This window comes from Schistocerca serialis, chromosome 1, assembly GCF_023864345.2.
Source record: "Schistocerca serialis cubense isolate TAMUIC-IGC-003099 chromosome 1, iqSchSeri2.2, whole genome shotgun sequence".
NCBI lineage: Eukaryota > Metazoa > Arthropoda > Insecta > Orthoptera > Acrididae > Schistocerca > Schistocerca serialis.
The window spans coordinates 774,651,111-774,669,259 of record NC_064638.1 but is presented as its reverse complement, the minus strand read 5'-3'; the positions used below and the strand labels follow the sequence as shown (position 1 = coordinate 774,669,259).

The 18,149-nt window shown below is 45.5% G+C and overlaps 1 protein-coding gene across 1 annotated transcript; it reads right to left on the bottom strand.

Moving 5' to 3' along the window:
- Positions 1–1,307: 1,307 nt before the first annotated feature.
- Positions 1,308–12,996, bottom strand: LOC126431680 (uncharacterized). Its single transcript, XM_050090436.1, has 3 exons — positions 12,841–12,996; positions 2,601–2,713; positions 1,308–1,908 (listed from the first exon to the last, which is right to left on the bottom strand). The coding sequence occupies exons 1-3, from the start codon at positions 12,994–12,996 to the stop codon at positions 1,308–1,310; spliced, it is 870 nt and encodes a 289-aa protein (XP_049946393.1).
- Between the last annotated feature and the right edge of the window lie 5,153 nt (positions 12,997–18,149).

Below are 18,149 nucleotides of genomic sequence, written 5' to 3'. Positions count from 1 at the left end.
GTCTGCGTCTGTGAGCACGCTCCTCGTCTGCTGGAGGATTTCAGCAGTTGCCGCGTCGTCTGTCGCTTCTCGACGGAACATGTCTCGGAAATAGTCCTCGATGTGTTTTGTTAACTCCGTTTTCGTCGTGAGCGTCTTCCCTTGCTTGTCCTGAAGCTCATTTACGCACTTTCCTGCGCCTCTCTCCCTTTCCCTATTTAGGTGGTGCATGGTGAGCGGCTCTTCATCCACATCGCCATATGTTTTACTTCTGGTGAGGACGCCTCTTATTTGCTGTTTCTTTATTTGAAGGAGTTTTGCCTTGATTCTCCTCACTCGCGGCAGGTATTGCTGGTCGTCTGCTGGTGCGTCGAGTGCGTCTTTCAGGCACTGCTGGTAGAATTCGGCCGTGGTTCGCCTCCAGAATGACTTTTCCGCGCTGTATCTTATCAACAGGCTGCGCATTGTCGGCTTCGCTCGTGCCAGCCACCACTCGGTCGTGCTGCTGTAGCGTGCGCGCTGTGCCAGGCATTCTTGCCACATTTCCACTATTTGCTTGCGCAGTTCCGCGTCCTGCAGGTGTTCCGTATTTAGCTTCCACGTGCTTCTTTTGCTGACGTTCTTTCCTTTTTGGAGATGCAGGCTGCATTCGTAGCTGCAGTGGTCCGAAAATATGACAGGATATACTTCGACGTGCGCAACATTTTTAGTTGCTGCTCTGCTGATATATATACGGTCCAGTCTGCTTTTACCATTTTTGTGGTGGTATGTAAATTCAGTGTGTGTTGGATGGAGAAGGCGCCACGAATCTTCTATTTTCAGTCGTCGGATCAGTTGTTGCAGTTCTGGGCACATGTTTGCTACAGGTATTTGGTCTTCAGCTGCGGCGACACAGTTAAAATCTCCTCCAATGATGATATTGTTATTGTTCTGCATCAGCAGTTCGGCTACTTCTTCATTATAGAAGGTGCTTCTTGCTCGCTTGTTGTCTGTGCCAGAAGGTGCGTATATGTTGATACAGAGCGTCTTTTCTATGCTTAGCGCTATCCCTCGGCCGCTTGACAACATTTTAGTCCCGCCAAAGTCGATCCCGTTCCGTACCATTATTGCCGTACCGCATTGGGATTCTGGGTCTATATTTGTGATTGCCGTATATCCTGGTATCTGGTTTATTTTAGTCGTAACCACTTCTTGCAAGAGTGCAACGTCTGTTTTTCTATGCTGTAGGAAGTCTGCGAGGGCTCGAATTTTTAAGGATGTGCTCATTCTATTTATGTTAACTGTGACAACTTTATAGATTGTATTTGCCTGCCTGCTCATTTAGTTTATCAGTCGGTGCTGTAGTCTGTGTCCATGCGGACATCTCTCTGATTGTTTTCTCTTCGGTCCTGTGACGAGTTGGAGCTGCGTCTTTTCTTGTTTTTCTTTGCGGGTTTGTTTACCGTTTTCGTCGTTTGTGTCTGTTCGTCGTCTGTATTGTGTTGTTTTTTCGGTTTGTCACTGCTTCCCCTGGTGGAGGACTTTGCGGTGACATCGTCGTTTTGGTTGAGCTTTAAAACTTTTCTCATGTGGTTACTCTTCTCCTTTATCCACTGCTCGCGCGTCTGCTCCACGGTCGGGACGGCGCTCCCGCCCGCGGGCGTCGTCGCGTCGATTTGCATATTTTCGGTGGCCTGTTCCTCTCGTAGTTCCTCCTGCACCTGTTGTTGTGGCGCGCGCTCGGTCATCGGCTGACCTTGCTGCTCCGCCTCGTCCGAGCTGGCGTCGCTAATCTGCCTTTTATCTGCGTTTCCTGCCGGCTGGCCCGTAGCGGGGACAGGGACCGGTTCACCCTCGCCCGAGGGGGAGGGCTGCGCGGCCGCCGCCGTTGTCTCCGCCCCGGCTGGGCTGCCGCTGCCCGCGTTCTCCTGCTGTGGCGCGTCCGCGTCCCTAATCGGGGGAAATTCGGCAGCGAGATTCTGTGCCCTCCCAGCGTATGTATCTTCTCGGGGCAGCTGTAGTGGTCTTTTTCGCGGGCATTCATTTCTCATATGTCCTGTAGCGTGACAGATGGAGCAGGTCTGCGGCTGTCCGGTATACGAAACGAAACCCCTGTGCCCGCAAACGTTAATGAAAGACGGGATATGTTTTCTGAGGTCCATTTTTACCGTTCGGACGCCCGAGTCCACCTGTATTCGGTAAGCGCTCCCCCATTTTTCTCTTGTTAGTCCAAAAACATTCCCATAAAGCCTACAGCTCTTAACGATTTCTTCGTCCGGTACTTCAAACGGTAAATTGTAGATTTTGACGTTACGGATCCCGTAGCCAGAAGGCTGCATCTGAACGTTGCTTAGTGACCCATCTCGGTGTTTAAATTTCCAAGTTCCCCCATTTGTATTCACCAGTCTGTCAATTTCTGCGGGATTTCCTATTTTTATAAACAGAGCGTACAGAATAAAGTCCAGCTGAATTCCAAGAATGTCCTCTATCGGCACTTTTACGTCATCAACTATCCAATTGTGGATGTCGAAAGCAGTCGGCTTCTCCAAATTCCTATCAAACGTGCACTGGATCGTGTCTTCACGATTGAGCGTCGCCATGATTTTCCGATTTTTAAACGTTAAAGGTACAAAGTTTTATACTCGCCAAGGCGAAGTAGCTGCAGCTCGGCGTCCACCTCAGGCGGCGGGCGCGGTGCGGGGTCGGTCTCGTGGCCGGCCGGCGACGGCGGGGCGGCCGGGAAATCCTCTGCTACCTGGGACGCACAATAGCGAGCGGCACACGTGTTCACAGGCGGGCAGTCCCCTAGAACTTAGAACTACTTAAACCTAACTAACCTAAGGACATTACACAAACCCAGCCATCACGAGGCAGAGAAAATCCCTGACTCCGCCGGGAATCGAACCCGGGAACCCGGGCGTGGGAAGCGAGAACGCTACCGCACGACCACGAGCTGCGGGCAAACGAAAGTACATTTAATGTGTCATTGTAGTGTTCGCAGTTATTGGTAGATGTAAGTTCTTACGAATCAATAAAGAGACTTATCTTTACCTGAAGTGTACCGTTCAGCGAGTAATTACACGTACATTATTTTCCAAATTCAAGAGTTCATTGTCTGATAATCGACTAATGCCTGAAGTAGTGCTGAAGTGAACTGACACCATAAAAATGGTTCAAATGTCTCTGAGCAGTATGTGACTTAACGTCTTAGGTCATCAGTCGCCTAGAACTTAGAACTAATTAAACCTAACTAACCTAAGGACATCACACACATCCATGCCCGAGGCAGGATTCGAACCTGCGACCATAGCGGTCACCCGGCCCCAGACTGTAGCGCCTAGAACCGCACGGCCACTCTAGCCGGCTGACACCATAAAACCTGTAGTGCGGTACATAAATCCGTAAGAGTTCGAGGAGGTGCAGACGTCTTCCGACCAGTACGTTGCAAAGAATTTCAGATATACCCAATAACGTTCACATCTGGGGAGTTTGGTGGCCAGCGGAAGTGTTTAAACTCAGAAGACTGTCCCTAGAGCAATTACGGAAGTGTGGGGTGTCGCATTGTCCAGCTGGAATTGCCAAAGTCCGTCGAAATGCACAATGGACATGAATGGATGCACGTGATCAAACAGGATGTTTACGTACGTGTCACTTGTCTGAGTCGTATCTAGACGTATCAGGGGTCCCACATCACTCGAATTGCACATGCCCCACACCATTACAGAGCCTCCACCAGTTTGAACAGTCTCGTGCTGACTCACGGGGTCTATGGATACGTGAAGTTGTCTCCATACCCGTACACGTCCATCCGCTCGACACAGTTTGAAACGAAACTCGTCCGACCAGACAGCATGTTCCCAGTCATCAACAGTCCAATGCCGGTGTTGACGGGCCCAGGCGAGACGTAATGCTTTTTTGTCGTGCAGTCATCAAGGGTACACGATTGGGCCTTTGGCTCCGAAAGCCCATATCGATTATGTTTTGTTGAACGGTTCGCACATCGAAATATGCAGCAATTTGCGGAAGGGCTGCAGTTCTGTCACGTTGAACAATTATCTTCAGTCATCGTTGGTCCCGTTATTGCATGATCTTTTTCCGGCCGCAGCCATATCGGAGATTTGACGTTTTACCGGATTCTTGATATTCACGGATTATCACCTGCCAAACAGGATATACTGGCTAATTTGTGCAGCTCGAACGAATGTCACGTCCTATGCCTACAGGTAACGCACCGAGGCCCAAACAGCGATAGACCTGAAATTGCGGGCATGAAACTGGCAATCGAACGTCCTGACGATCAATACGGAAGTGCAATTTTCATACGAGAGGGAGTAGCCTATGACGGGTTTCGACTTTCAGACAAAAACAACGTTGAACTTCTCAGAGTTGAGACTAATCATATGACAATAACATCAATATATACGCCTCCAAATACGCCATTCGAATATGACCTGCCCGCAATAACCCTAGTCACCATACACGTTGGGGATACAATGAATCTAATGAAGAAGGACTCAAGGTGGAGACATGGGCAGATGCTGAATCACTCTGTCTCATACACAACGCCCAACTCCCCGCCATCTTTCAACAGCGGCAGGTGGCAAAGGGGATACAACCCTGACCTCGTCTGCGTCAGCCAGAACTTGGTAACTGAGTGCGTGAAAGATGTCCTGGGTCCTATTCCACACTCCCAACATAGACCCATCAAACTCACAGTTACTTCAGCAGTGGTGCCAGTGCGGATTCCATTTCGACGAAGATTTAATTTCAAGAGGGCAAACTGGGAAGGTTTCGAAATTGGTATCGACGAAAAGCTGCAAATTCTAGAACCAACACCCAGCAACTACGATAAGTTCATATAAATCGTCCAGAATGTATCAAGAAAGTCTATCCCTAGGGGCTGCAGAACGGAGTTTGTACCGGGCCTAACGAAAGACAGCCAGCAACTATACGATGCATATAAGGAAAAGTATGAGGAGAACCCATTCTCTGAAGAAACTCTTGAACTTGCAAATGCACTTACCGACCAGCTAATCGAGAAGCGCCGAAAAGAATGGTAACATCTAATTGAAAATGTAGACATAAAACATTCTAGCAGGATTGCCTGGAAGACAATTAAGAAGCTAAATAATGACCCTAAGCAGCAAACGGAAGTACCAAGAGTAACAGCCAACCAAATAGCGCACCAACTCGTTCTTAATGGGAAAACGAAGACTCCAGCAAAAACCATCCCAATAAGAAGTGGCGAAAGTGACACGAGCTACTACAGCCGTCCATTTACCATCGAAGAGCTAGAGTCCGCACTTAAATCTCTGAAACCTGGCAAAGCAGCAAGGCTAGACGACCTTAGGAATGAACAGATCCTTAAATTTGGCGAGTACACGAAAAACTGGCTGCTCCTACTTTTCAATACCTGTATCCGGCTAAACAACATCCCGAAAATCTGGAGAAAGGGCAAGGTCATAGCCATTCCAAAACCCGGCAAACCATTGGACGAGCCAAAAAATTTCAGACCGGTAACATTACTTTGCTGCTTGTACAAGGTGTTCGAGCGCGTGCTACTGAATCGACTTGTGCCTAATATTGATCATCAGATAATTCCGGAGCAGGCGGGGTTTCGCCCTGGGAAAACTTGCACTGGACAGGTCTTGAATGTTACCCAGTTCACAGAGCATGGGTACGAGAACCGTCTAATTACTGGAGCGGTACTTGTCGACCTCTCATCCGCATTCGACACTGTAAATCACAAACTGCTGCTCACTAAAATATACGCTATGACTAATGATTTCGGGCTGATACAAAATTATATCAACTCTTCTCAGCAACAGACGGTTCATCGTAAACCTAGGAGGGAAGCGAAGCCGATGGCGTATCCAGATAAATAGACTACCCCAAGGCAGTGTCCTCGCACCCACTCTTTTCAATGTGAATGATCAACCAGTTGCACCAGGGACTAGGAGCTTTGCTTACGCGGACGACCTTGCAATAGCCGTGCAGGGTCGGAACTTTAACGACATAGAAATTAGCCTTACGAATGCCCTCAACGGTCTAACGCCATACTACGAAGCCAATTGCCTACGCCCGAACGCAGCAAAAACATTATCTTGCCTATTCCATCTTCGAAACCGAGACGCCAAACATACCCTAAACATCACGTGGGAGAACCAACGGATCGCGTTCAGCAGCACTCCTTGTTATTTAGGCGTCACCCTTGATCCCACACTTACTTACAGACATCATGTAGACAAGGTCAGGGGCAAACTATCAACAAGAAACAACCTCCCGAGTAAGTTCACCTCCACAAAATGGGGCGCCGACCCACATACTTTACGTACGTCGACACTTGCACTCTGCTACTCGGTTGCTGAATACGCTCCATCAGTTTGGGAAAGATCAGCGCATTCGAAACGAGTGGATCCTCTGCTGAACGATGCCTGTCGTGTAATCACGGTATGCCTAAGACCCACCCCGGTTAGCCAACTTTATTTGCTTAGTGGCATAGCTCCACCCAACATCAGACGAGCTGTAGCAAGCGAAGCAGAGCGCCTCAAGCAGCTGCGCGACCAGCGCCATCCTCACTTCGGACAAAACCCTCCACACACACGTCTAAAATCAAGACGGAGCTTCCTCACCTCAGTTCCACCGCTCGAAACCTCAAAACAAAAGGCCAGATTGTCAAAATGGCAAGCAACACTGCCTACGGGAGACCAGGCACCTCAAATCTCACCCAACGAACAATTGGCCTCTGGAAATGAACCAAAATGGCCATTATGGAGAACCCTCAACCGCCTACGAACTGGGGTGGGTAGATGCAATGTAAACATGTGTAAATGGGGATACCGAGACGGGACGGACACGTGCCAGTGCGGACAGACCCAAACAATGGACCACCTCCTGGAATGCAGCAACATGGGGGAAGTGAGCAGGAAAGAAGATCTGGCAAACGCTACGGCAGTGGCAGTTAAATGCGCTGAATTTTGGCGGGACGTGATATGACATATATACTATGTTTGTCTTTATATTGTAATGTGACTCCCCATTTTGAGTTTGTTTTATTTATACATATGTGTATTGTATTTGTATTCATGTGTATATGTAATATGAGGGTTGTCTATGGTTTGGACACGATTAAGCAAATAAATAAACACGGTACAGCCGTGGTCACAGGGAGATGCTGTGTCGCATCGCTCGTGCGCCGACTATAAACCACATTCAAACTCAATTAAATCTTGATAACCTGCCATTGTAGCAGCAGTAACCGATCTAACAACTGCGCTAGACACTTGTCTTATACAGACGTTGCTGACCGCAGCGCCATTTTCTGCCTGTTTCCATATCTGTACTTGCATAAGCATGCCTATATCAGTTTCTTTGGCACTTCACTGTATACTTTACCAGCTATGTTTAACACAGAAGTTGATTCATGAGATTCTATGCGCATGAATGTGCTTGCAGCGTGACCTGTAATATTCCTGCCAGATAAAGGCGTCAAAAAATCCGACATGGTTTGTGACTCTACAGATTGAATATGCAAGCCACTGGAAGCTGATTTAGAGAACACACTACGCTACGGAAAAGAAAACAGAAAGACTGACAGGCGGAAACGACTGAAAGAAAGCCCATTGCGCTAGTTTACAATCTTGTTCACAGATCTGAAATTGCAGTCGTAATGGTTTAGAAATTTTGATATTTGTGCGGGCACAGTAAGATTTTATACTGTATAAATCATAAAGTTATGAAAGAGAGAGAGAGAGAGAAACTGTGATCATTAGTTGGCGAAACTGATAATTGGTCATGTGGCGTGTCGCGTCTTTCTGAAGAATGGCTAATTTCTAAATAGATACTCATATGACAAAATATTAACCACCCCTTTAAAAGAGCTTATGCTGGTCACTTTGCAGCCTTGTAGTGGTGTACAACTGGTAGCCTTCATCACCAACGTAAATAATGCGACTAGAGTGGTGTCTTATGTGCCAGTCGACTGCGTATCTCGTAGAATCAGTGCAGTTCGATGCGCCGCTGTGGAGACAGAATGCGGTGATTCAACTAACCAGTTTTGTTACTCAATAGCGGCCCATATCCATATTACACTTGGGCTTATGTAGTAATTATTTTCATATTAGTAAGTTTTCATGACTGAACACCATTTCAACTGAGAGATGGCCCGTAGGTAATCTAGGGCCTGAGCGCACGCAAATCACCTAAGGGATGTCGAAAAGGTTGCCTGCTCTTAGGCGCTAGAGCAGGCACAAGCCAGCAATCAGATGAATGGGTGTCAAAGTCTCTATCAAGTGTATTTTTATTGTGCTCAAGAATCGTGCTTGGATGGCACCGAGGATATTGCCTAGGGATCTTTTGCTATTTTATTCACGCACATGTCAATGCTGCATCCTTGCACCCCTCCACGATCACGCCATAGGAGGGCGCGATCAGAAGAGTTGAAAAAAAGTATAAACACCATTTGCTGCTTCGGATAGCGTTTAAGTTTAGTCGAATCGTTTTGAATGGTACCTAGTAATTCCATCCTGTATACGGGAGCATAAGATGGCGCTCTCACGACACACCAAAGGCGTGCGATACCGATCAATGAGGCTGCAGCCCCACGATGTCTTTAGAATAGGTTGAATCGTCCGGGACGTGTCAGTAGTTTCGAACGTTGTCAAGAACGTGACACTGTTGCTCATCACTCTACGAATTGTCGTTTTCGACCTCGAAATGTGTAAGAGTCAACATCCACGTCCTTTACGCCAACTGTTGAGCACCTTTCGCGTCGATAATGAGCGGCTGTGTGTCTGATATATTTTCCTCGGCCACCCATAAGAAAACTGTTTGATTCCACAGCTGGGCGCCGTGGTTTTGACCTCCATCGCAGAGGTGCCAAAAGAAGGCGTGAAATGCGGATACGAGGAGATGCGACGATCTTCCAAACGAATCACACGTCCACGAAGGCGTTGGGCAGGGCTGAGGTGAAATCTGGAGCTATTGTGACATCTTCAACCCACCGTACGCCTCACATGAACTTTGGAGCTGTGTAGTATTTTGCACGTTTCGACATCTTGCTGTTAGAAGCGTCGCCGAGCCTAAGGGCGGTGTTGCAGGGTGCCACGCCTTCGCATATTACAGAAGAAGGTTGCAGGTACGTTTGACCCACGTTTCTAACTTAGGCTTCACAATGGGAGGCTATTGCACGATTTCGCAAAAGTGACAACTGTTTTATCATCATTAGTGTGTGTGGATGCCTGAGTCTGTGTGTGTGTGTGTGTGTGTGTGTGTGTGTGTGTGTGTGTGTGTGTGTGTGTTTGTATGAGCCAGTGAAACTTGAGAAAAAGGGGAGATCACATTGAAACTTAGTTGAATATCATACAATTAACTTATAATCAATGTTTACTGTGGACCACCCCATTTACTGGACGCCACTACTCAGTCATCAAGTGTAGGCTGATAACGTTGTTTGTCTACGTCCAGTACTACTGTGAAAATCTCTTAACTTTCTGGAGCAACTTTCTAACACGACTCGCGGCTGTCCAACGACGACAGGTCTTCCCCAATCCTCACAAATTTGCTCTGCGCTTACCTATCTAAGGCGTACTGTATAATACTCTTTTCCATTTATACGTAACGGAACTGTTATTTCAGAGCCTCGTGTGGCTCCTGACATTGTCCACTGGGTCACTTTTAGGGGAAAGCGTGCCGTTGAACCGTTTTGCTGAAAATATCTTTGCACTTGTTCGTCTTCTGTGACTTGATCGACGCATGGATTAAACAGGTTTTGGACTTGCCGATTAGCATTGTTGTGAACAATATCGGTCATGCATCAGAAGATTGCTTTTGCGTTTTGTCTGGCAGTACGTCTTCAGTCGAATCACAAAGCTTGTTTCATGTTTCGGACGCTCGTATTTTATTAATTAGGCGATAGTACGGAACTGTCTTGAGTCAAGAAACACGGCGTCAGTCTGTGCTGCTTTCTAGGTCTCGTGGTCAAACAGTGAAAGCTGTGTTTCATATTACTGTTGTTTTCGCAGTCCAAGATGATTTCTGTGGGAGACATTCAGTCTCCAGGAAGGTCGTAATTCTACAACAGTCTGACGCCAGCGATATACTGACGCGGAACTGACCACTGTTAGTGAAAAACACCGAAGATACCAGAAACGGCAACCGTTGACGTCGATTCAGCGCTCTGCTGGATTTATCAATCTGTGCGACACGCGTATGCGGTTCTGCCTACAGGAGAGCAGCAATGTCGTTTCCATTGCTCTGCTGTAGCTCTTGCAGTGCATGGTGATCATTTGAGTACACTTGACCCTTCAATTTGCTTCACACGTAAAAATCACAGAGAGAGAGAGAAAGAGATCCGGCGACCGAGGTGCCTCCACTGAATTGTACTCTCCTAACTAAAAGCTTCATGCACTCCTGCCAAAGCTTTTAGGGGAAAGCGTGCCGTTGAACTGTTTTGCTGAAATTATCTTTGCAGTTGTTCGTCTTCTGTGACTTGATCGACACATGTATTAAACATGTTCTGGACATGCCGATTAGCATTAACAGTTTGATGAAAGAATCGACTTACGATGCGGACACCAGACAATTCGCACCGAACACTATTCTTAAGATTATGCAACGGCTCGTCAAAGTAGTTCAAATGGTTGAAATGGCTCCGAGCACTATGGGACTCAACTTCTGAGGTCATTAGTCCCCTAGAACTTAGAACTAGTTAAACCTAACTAACCTAAGGACATCACAAACATCCATGCCCGAGGCAGGATTCGAACCTGCGACCGTAGCGGTCTTGCGGTTCCAGACTGCAGCGCCTTTAACCGCACGGCCACTTCGGCCGGCGTCAAAGTAGTGAGGGGATTTTTCAGATGCACACTGGCGCATGTTCTATGAACTCACATACCTTCACAGGCTGAGCATGGCACATCCGGAGAGACGAAAAACTAAGGACAGAAAAGTCCTTCTGCCACCGTCGGAATTCGGCTGGTGAAAGGTCGCTTGGACGCTTTAACTCACAAACAGCAGTAGGTTTGTAAGGTTACAATTGCAGGATCTGTTTGTTAATGGTTTGCCACGACAGCCTCGTAATTTCCACTTGAACAGATAGACGGCATTGCGATTTCGTCGATCTTTGTTCTAGGCTTTCCTTCACTCTAGCGATGTTGCCGATTATTCGAAATGTTTCCCAGAAGTTACGATTTTTATTTGCTACATTTCCGGTTCCGCGTCATTTTAACGCAAAATTATGCGTTGCAAATAGTCCTGTAGGTTTTGCCGAACACAACCTCGAATTTTTGCGTAAACAGTCCTGTATACGATTCCGACGAACTCTGCTTCCAGTAACATTCGCAATGAACACCCGATATTTTATCGTGAGCACCATTTTGTGTTGCGTTCAACTGATCACTTAAAACGTCTACTTCTCTCACCCTTTCAAATGTAATGAGAGAATGTAGTCGCGACAGACCATGCGGAACATCCGCATGTGAGACATGCGACAGCAACCGATAGGTACATCGAAATCATGATTTGCAGTATTTGCTGTGGTAGGCCGTTCTTATGTCCATTAACAAGAGTCAGTTCCATGTCAGTTTTAATACTTTTCCAGACCAGTCCAACACAGTCCTATTTTGCCCACCCTGTGGTAATGCGCGACTGTAAACGGGAGTGACCAGATAATTTTTTCAGTCACTAGCAACGCTTCTTTCTTCTAGTGCCCAACGATAAACTGCTACTAGTAGGCAAGTGTCTTTCGTAACCAAAATATATGAGCAGCATATTTTCGTGGTTTTAAATTCTGAGGTGGGTAAGATGCGGATCAGAAGTTTTCTTCATAACTACCTGTCGTAAATCGACTTGGGTCACGACATACCTTAGAAGCTCCTCTTCAGATCAGAGATGAAGTGGGATTTTTCGTCACTCGTTTCTTTGTACACGCTCGGCTGCGTACAGTATTGAAATAGTAGCAGGTTTCAAGCTGAGATTTTCAAGTCTCTGTGGTTGGAGACAGTACTACATGACTCAGATGTTGGGCTAAATAGCTAGATATGGTGGTGATAAGGGGAATGAGACTTTGGGTTGGCTTTCTGGTCTGTTTTATATCGCATCTTCACGTGTTAAGAAGGGACATTCAGAAGAGCACGGCTACTAGTTTATAACATCAGTAAGCGTAAGACGTAGAAGAAGTTATATCCAGTTACCAGAAAAAATAGTCACTCTGGCCTATAGCTTTGTTAAGATTCTGATATACATAGGAATGTATAGTACTACAGACCACGAAGCATGAAAATGCCCGATTCTATTGTTATCATCAAACTCTTAGGTCCAAGAATTCATCACAAAGTAAGTGACATATGCCTAGAGTTACATACAGGCAAGCCTTGCAAGTCCTTCTTAGTGTTAATCGAGTCTGACTTCTCACTTGGCATCTGCTGTAGGCTCCTTCATTCGAGGCGGTAGTCGCTGGATCTATCGAACTCTGCCAAACTCTCCCTGTTCGCTTAAAGATGGTACGTAACTGCATAGCTTTCTACCTCCACTTCGTAGTCACTGAGCGTGAAATCAGTGATTTCTCAATGCGTTTGACCTCTTAATTGACTGACTAAAGTGGCTAGTACTGTATGCCTCCACCTAAGTTACAGTGCTTACAGCTAATATTCATACTTTGACGATTTTTCTTTTTCTTTCTGGCAACGTTTCGTGAATGGTTCATGACGTACGGGACATTATTTCCTTCCTAAGTCTATATCTACAGTCCCAACAATAATTGAAGGACCTCGAGATAGCACCTTACGAGACGAAAGAGCCGTCACCCGTCAGCCCGCAGCCGCATCTTTGCTCCAGAGGTGAGCTTCTCGCCCCCGCGGCAGCGCGGAGAAGCGATCGCCGCACCCGGCGCGGCGCGGTGTGCCGTTCGAGTCTGGCGCCGGGGTTTTGGCGTGGCGCCGATCCGGAGCGGCGATAGCGCGTCCCGACAGGGCGGTGGGCTATCTGCACCCTTAATAAACCTGTCCCGGCGGGGGCGTCCCGCCAGACAATGCTCCCCATTGTCGCTAACGACGCCCTGCCCCGGCACTGTCGCCGACTCGGGCTAATTGGCCTAAAGGTCGCCCGCTCGCTTTTTTCCTCCGTCCAAGGGCGTCGCCCGTCGGTGGTTGTACGAGAGCGCCAGTCACCAGTCGCCCCTTGCCGGAAGGTAACAACCTGCCTGTGTGGCTGTGTTTTCTTTCTCACGCCTCGGCGTCCATGGATCACTCCTTACTGTCATAACATCCATGAAACAACGACTGTTGTGCAGAGAGCTGAGTAAATCCTTGCACAGAAATATACTAGACTGAAATTATTAAGACAGACTCTGAATGGAGGACAAAAGATCTCGTGTCACTTTCCTCGCACCGCAGTCGCACCAGCGTTTCAAATCCTGATTGTGGTACAAATTCTCTTCGCCAGTATTTGGCCGACAAAGGGGTGAGAGAAACTCCTTCACCAAAGAAGACGAAGTAGATATACCAGAAGTCCAATATAGAACAACTGCCAACATGAGTAACTTCGAAGTAGATATCGTCGGTGTGCCAAAGCAGCTTAAATCACTTAATAAATGCAAGGCCTCTGTCCAGATCGCACACCAGCTACGTTCCTTTAAGAGTATGCTGATACAATAGCTCCATACTTAGAAATCATACTCAATCGCTCGCTCATCGAAGACAGGAATGTTGAACAAATCACAGCAATACCCAAGAAAAGTAATAGGAGTAATCCGCCTAATTACAGACCCTTATCTCCAACGTCGATTTGCAGTACGATTTTGGAGCCTGTACTGTGTTCGAACACTATGAATTACGTCGAAGAAAACGATTTAGTGGCAAATGGTTAGCACGGATTCAGAAAATATCGTTGTTGTGAGACAGTACTAGCTCTTTAGTCTTACGAAGTTATCAGAGCTATCGACAGGCGATGTCAAATTGATTCCACAGTTTTAGATTTCCAGAAATCTTTCGACACCGTTCCTTACAAGCGCCTTCTAATCAAATTGCTTGCCAATGGAGTATCGCCGCAGTTTTGCTAAACGATTCGTGATTTCCTCTCAGAAACGTCACAGTTCGTAGTACCTAACGGGAGGTCATCGAGTAAAACACAGGTAATATCTGATGTTCCCCAAGGAAGCATTATAGATCCTCTGCTGTTTCTGGTCTTCGTAAATGACTTAGTTAGCTAAACCTCTTTGATTGTTCGCAGATAGTGCTTTTAGAGTCATGAGATGATCAAAACCAATTGCAAAATGGTTTAGATATCTGTATGGTGAAGAAAGTGGTAATTGACTTTAAATAATGAAAAATTTGAAGCCATCCACTTGCGTACTAAGAGAAATCCGCTAAATTTCGGTTACACGGTAAATCACAGAAATATAAAGGCTGTAAATTCAGCCAAGTATTTAGGGATTGCAATTACGAATAACTGAAATTGGAAAGAGAACGTATATAATGTTGTGTCTAAAGGAAACCAGACTACGACTTATTGGCTTAGAAAGTGCAACAGGTTAACTAAAGAGACTGTTTACACCCCGCTTGTACGTCATCTTCTGCAGTATTACTGTGCAATGTGGGATCTGCATCAGAGAACACTGACGGAGGACGTGGAAAGAGTTCAGAGAAGAGCAGCTCGATTTGTCTTATCGCGAAAGACGGGAGATAGCAGATAGTGCTACCGGCATGATGTGTGAATTCGGGTGGCAATCATTAAAACAAAGAAATTTTTCGTTCCGACAGGATCTTCTCGTGAAATTTCAGTCACCAGATTTCTCTTTCCTATTGCGAAAATATTCTTTTGGTGCCAGCCGACATAGGGAGAAATGATCATCACGATAAAATAAGGGAAATGGGATCTCGCAGACAGAGATTTAAGTGCTCTGTTTTCCCACACGATGACCTAGAGTGGAACGTTAGAGAAATAGCTGGATGGTGCTTCGATGAACACTCTTTCAGGCACTTCATTGTGAATTGCAGACTAATCATGTAGGTGTAGATGTAGAAAGTTAGTGATGTATGCTTCCTGATCACCAGACTTTGTACCAATATCTGGGGTTAAATTCCGAACCTCGTCTTATTATCTCATGCTGTCTTCATAGATGAATACTAACCCCTGTTTTCATATAATGAAGAAAGACAGACACTGTTGGGTCTTCTTTTTTTTTTTTTTTTTGTCTATTCGGATATCAGTTTGTACCGTTGTTACTGCTCATCTTCAGATCCGTAACTGATTACTTAGAATCTCAGTTCGCGGTGTGTGTTTGTGTGTGTTTGGCGCTTACAGACGCTTAATAGCAAGGTTTATAGTGCCTTGCAGTTGCCAATATGGATAAGCTATCTTGTAAAGGACGCCCATCCTGTCTAGTACTTGTAAAGATTTTTCCATTGAAACATTATTGTGTAATGTTCATAGCTGAGTGCGGTCTAGAAGCCATGATCGTCGCTTTAGCATAGACTATCTGTTAACGTGAAATGCGAATTGCTCACAATGTGCTCTCAACGCACACGCTTTGTGTAGCCTATAAAGATCGTGGAACTGGGACCACTAGTTGATTGCTGGTCGGAAAAGGAGTGCGTCGTTTCTGACTCACATTCTCTCTCTCTCTCTCTCTCTCTCTTCCCTGGCACCGGCTCCCAGTTGACTGGGACGTGTTTCCTTCCTGGCCCCTTTGCGAACTTTAATTCCTCAAAGAGTAGCTACGTTTCTAATATATCATATCTCGGCCTCGCCGTAACTAACGGGCGCCATGTAAACAAACCTAGGTGAACCAAACAGTATTCCACATGAGGGGCAAACTTATTTTTGTTAATAGAACCTACATCTTCTGATTTAATGCCCCTAAAAATGCATACCTCTTGATTACCCTGACCAGGCCCACCTTGTAGCTGAACAAAGTTTTAATTGAATCTTCACCTTGCGAAGATTTAGTTAAGGCATCGTATGAAGACGTAACTCTCGGGAGGCCCTTTCACGCTGTTCAAGAGCTGTGGGCTATGTGCCTACACTGTGTGTCATTCCCACTCACCTCTCACTCTGTTACACCACAAAAACACTTTACTACACAGAATACTCATCCACTAGAGTCATCAATTCTTTATGTGTCCACTTACGACACAACGCACATTGTGCGAAGAAAGAAAAATTGTTTGGTTGAACCTAGCCCTCGGGGCTTAGCTAATACATTATGTTGGATACGTCAACAAAATATAACACTGCCCCACTTCATCACCTCAATGTTATAAATTGCTGAACTTCTTTCTGCATGGGCTCGATCTCTCAAACATTTTTCTGATGATGTATCGCCAATTGCAGCGCTACCTTGTCACCATAAACCCTCCTACACAATTTCCATGAAACTCTTATTTGGCAGTCGGCATCAAGTTGACCAGGGAAGTTCCATTAGTGTGGATGGATTTCAACTACGTTCATAGATGAAGAGTTTTCCTTGAAACTTCATTAAGAAATTAAGAAACGCATCAATTCATTTCTACTTGATCACAAAAGAATTAGTGATGTCATGAGCAAAGATGCAAAAGCGAAAATGATGCTGCATTGCGTCAAAAATGGAAGGTCAAGTTGTTTGCCCAAGGACGAAACATTATTACAGTCATCTTTTAGTGAAAGGCCTACCATCAGCGTCAGCCATCGTTTGTTGCTTCTTTAAGCAGATTCCATAATGGTTATCATACGCAGAATGTGCCAAAACAAACTTTGGTTATTGCTCATGATGGCACTGGGGCTTATGAAACAAAGGGTAATAATATATTGCTGGCAGCCAAAATGAGCGAAGAAATTGACAAAATGGTTTCACACTGTGAACCATGGAAAATGGCAAAGTCATACACCAAAAAGGCATTTCAAAACAGGACACAAGCAACAAAACCAAGGGAATGTATTCGTATTGATCACGCAGGATCGTTTTGAAAAGCATATTGTTTTACGTGTATCGAAGCACACTCACAGTTCCACTATTATATAATTATGGTACACATGATATCTATGAGGTCACAGTAAATGCACTCAAAACAGTCTTTCCCACGGAAGGTCTCCACAAGACCACGGTTTCTGGGAGTGGGACACAATTTGTATCAAATGAATTCAAAGATTTCTGTGGCAGCAGTGGCACAGAACACCTGTCTACAGCTCCTTTTCACGCAACGTCAAACGGCGAAGCACAAAGATTTGTTGTAACTTTCAGAAAACTGGGAAGAAGAGAACAAGCAAAACACTCTGCAGAAAATGCTGATAACTTACTGCACAACTCCAAATCCAGTAACTGAAACATCACCTGCTGAACTACGTAATGGCCTTTACCCAAAGATCACATGGAAATCCTTATATCAGTAGTGAAGGCAAAGAAAAAAGGTATTCAGAGTTGCAAATTGGTGATGAAAAGTATGCCAAAAGAATCTAAAAAAGCTTATCAAGCGAATCACCAGGGTTGTATCTTTGGCTGTATCAGGGAGATATACTGCATAAGTGAAACTGCCTTATGGAACTGCCAAAAAGCATCAGAACCAACTCAGAAAATATTGCATCTCGAAGAATAGAGGGCAACACAGAAGTGAAGCTGAATGAAACTTAATTCTACTGTTTCATGAATCTGTAATGATAGTACTCCAAAGACAGAAACACAGAATACACAGACATCTATCGAACTTAGATCGATATAGATTCATCGAAATGTGGTACACTACAGTCCATCCTCAAATTAACTAGTACCGGCACGACTGGTTTAGCCATTGACTGCTCGACACTGGTTTACAGAGTCCTTGTTTGGTCAGTCTTTCATTTGCTTCTATCACTTTATCGTTTATGGCAAATGATACCGGTCTGAGCTTGAAAAAAATTGATGTGGGCCCTGCTTTTAATTTCAGAACTGCGTTCTAGGTTTTGTAGGTACCTAAGCCAGGCTGGAAAACAGATTTTTGATCCTGGCATGTTTCCTTCTCAGCTTCTTTACAGTTATTTTTATTCACCAAACTTCCAATCCATGAGCTATTTTCGTTTATATTTAAATTGAAGGCAATTGAACAAGCTCATACCAAAGAGAGAGGCTGCTTTTCGTGATCTGACAGCCATTCGTAGAATCTTTTGATTCTTCCACTGATTTTGGTCACAGCGATTATTCTTCCCTTTAGATCAATCTCGGCTCCATGTTTCCAATGTTGAAT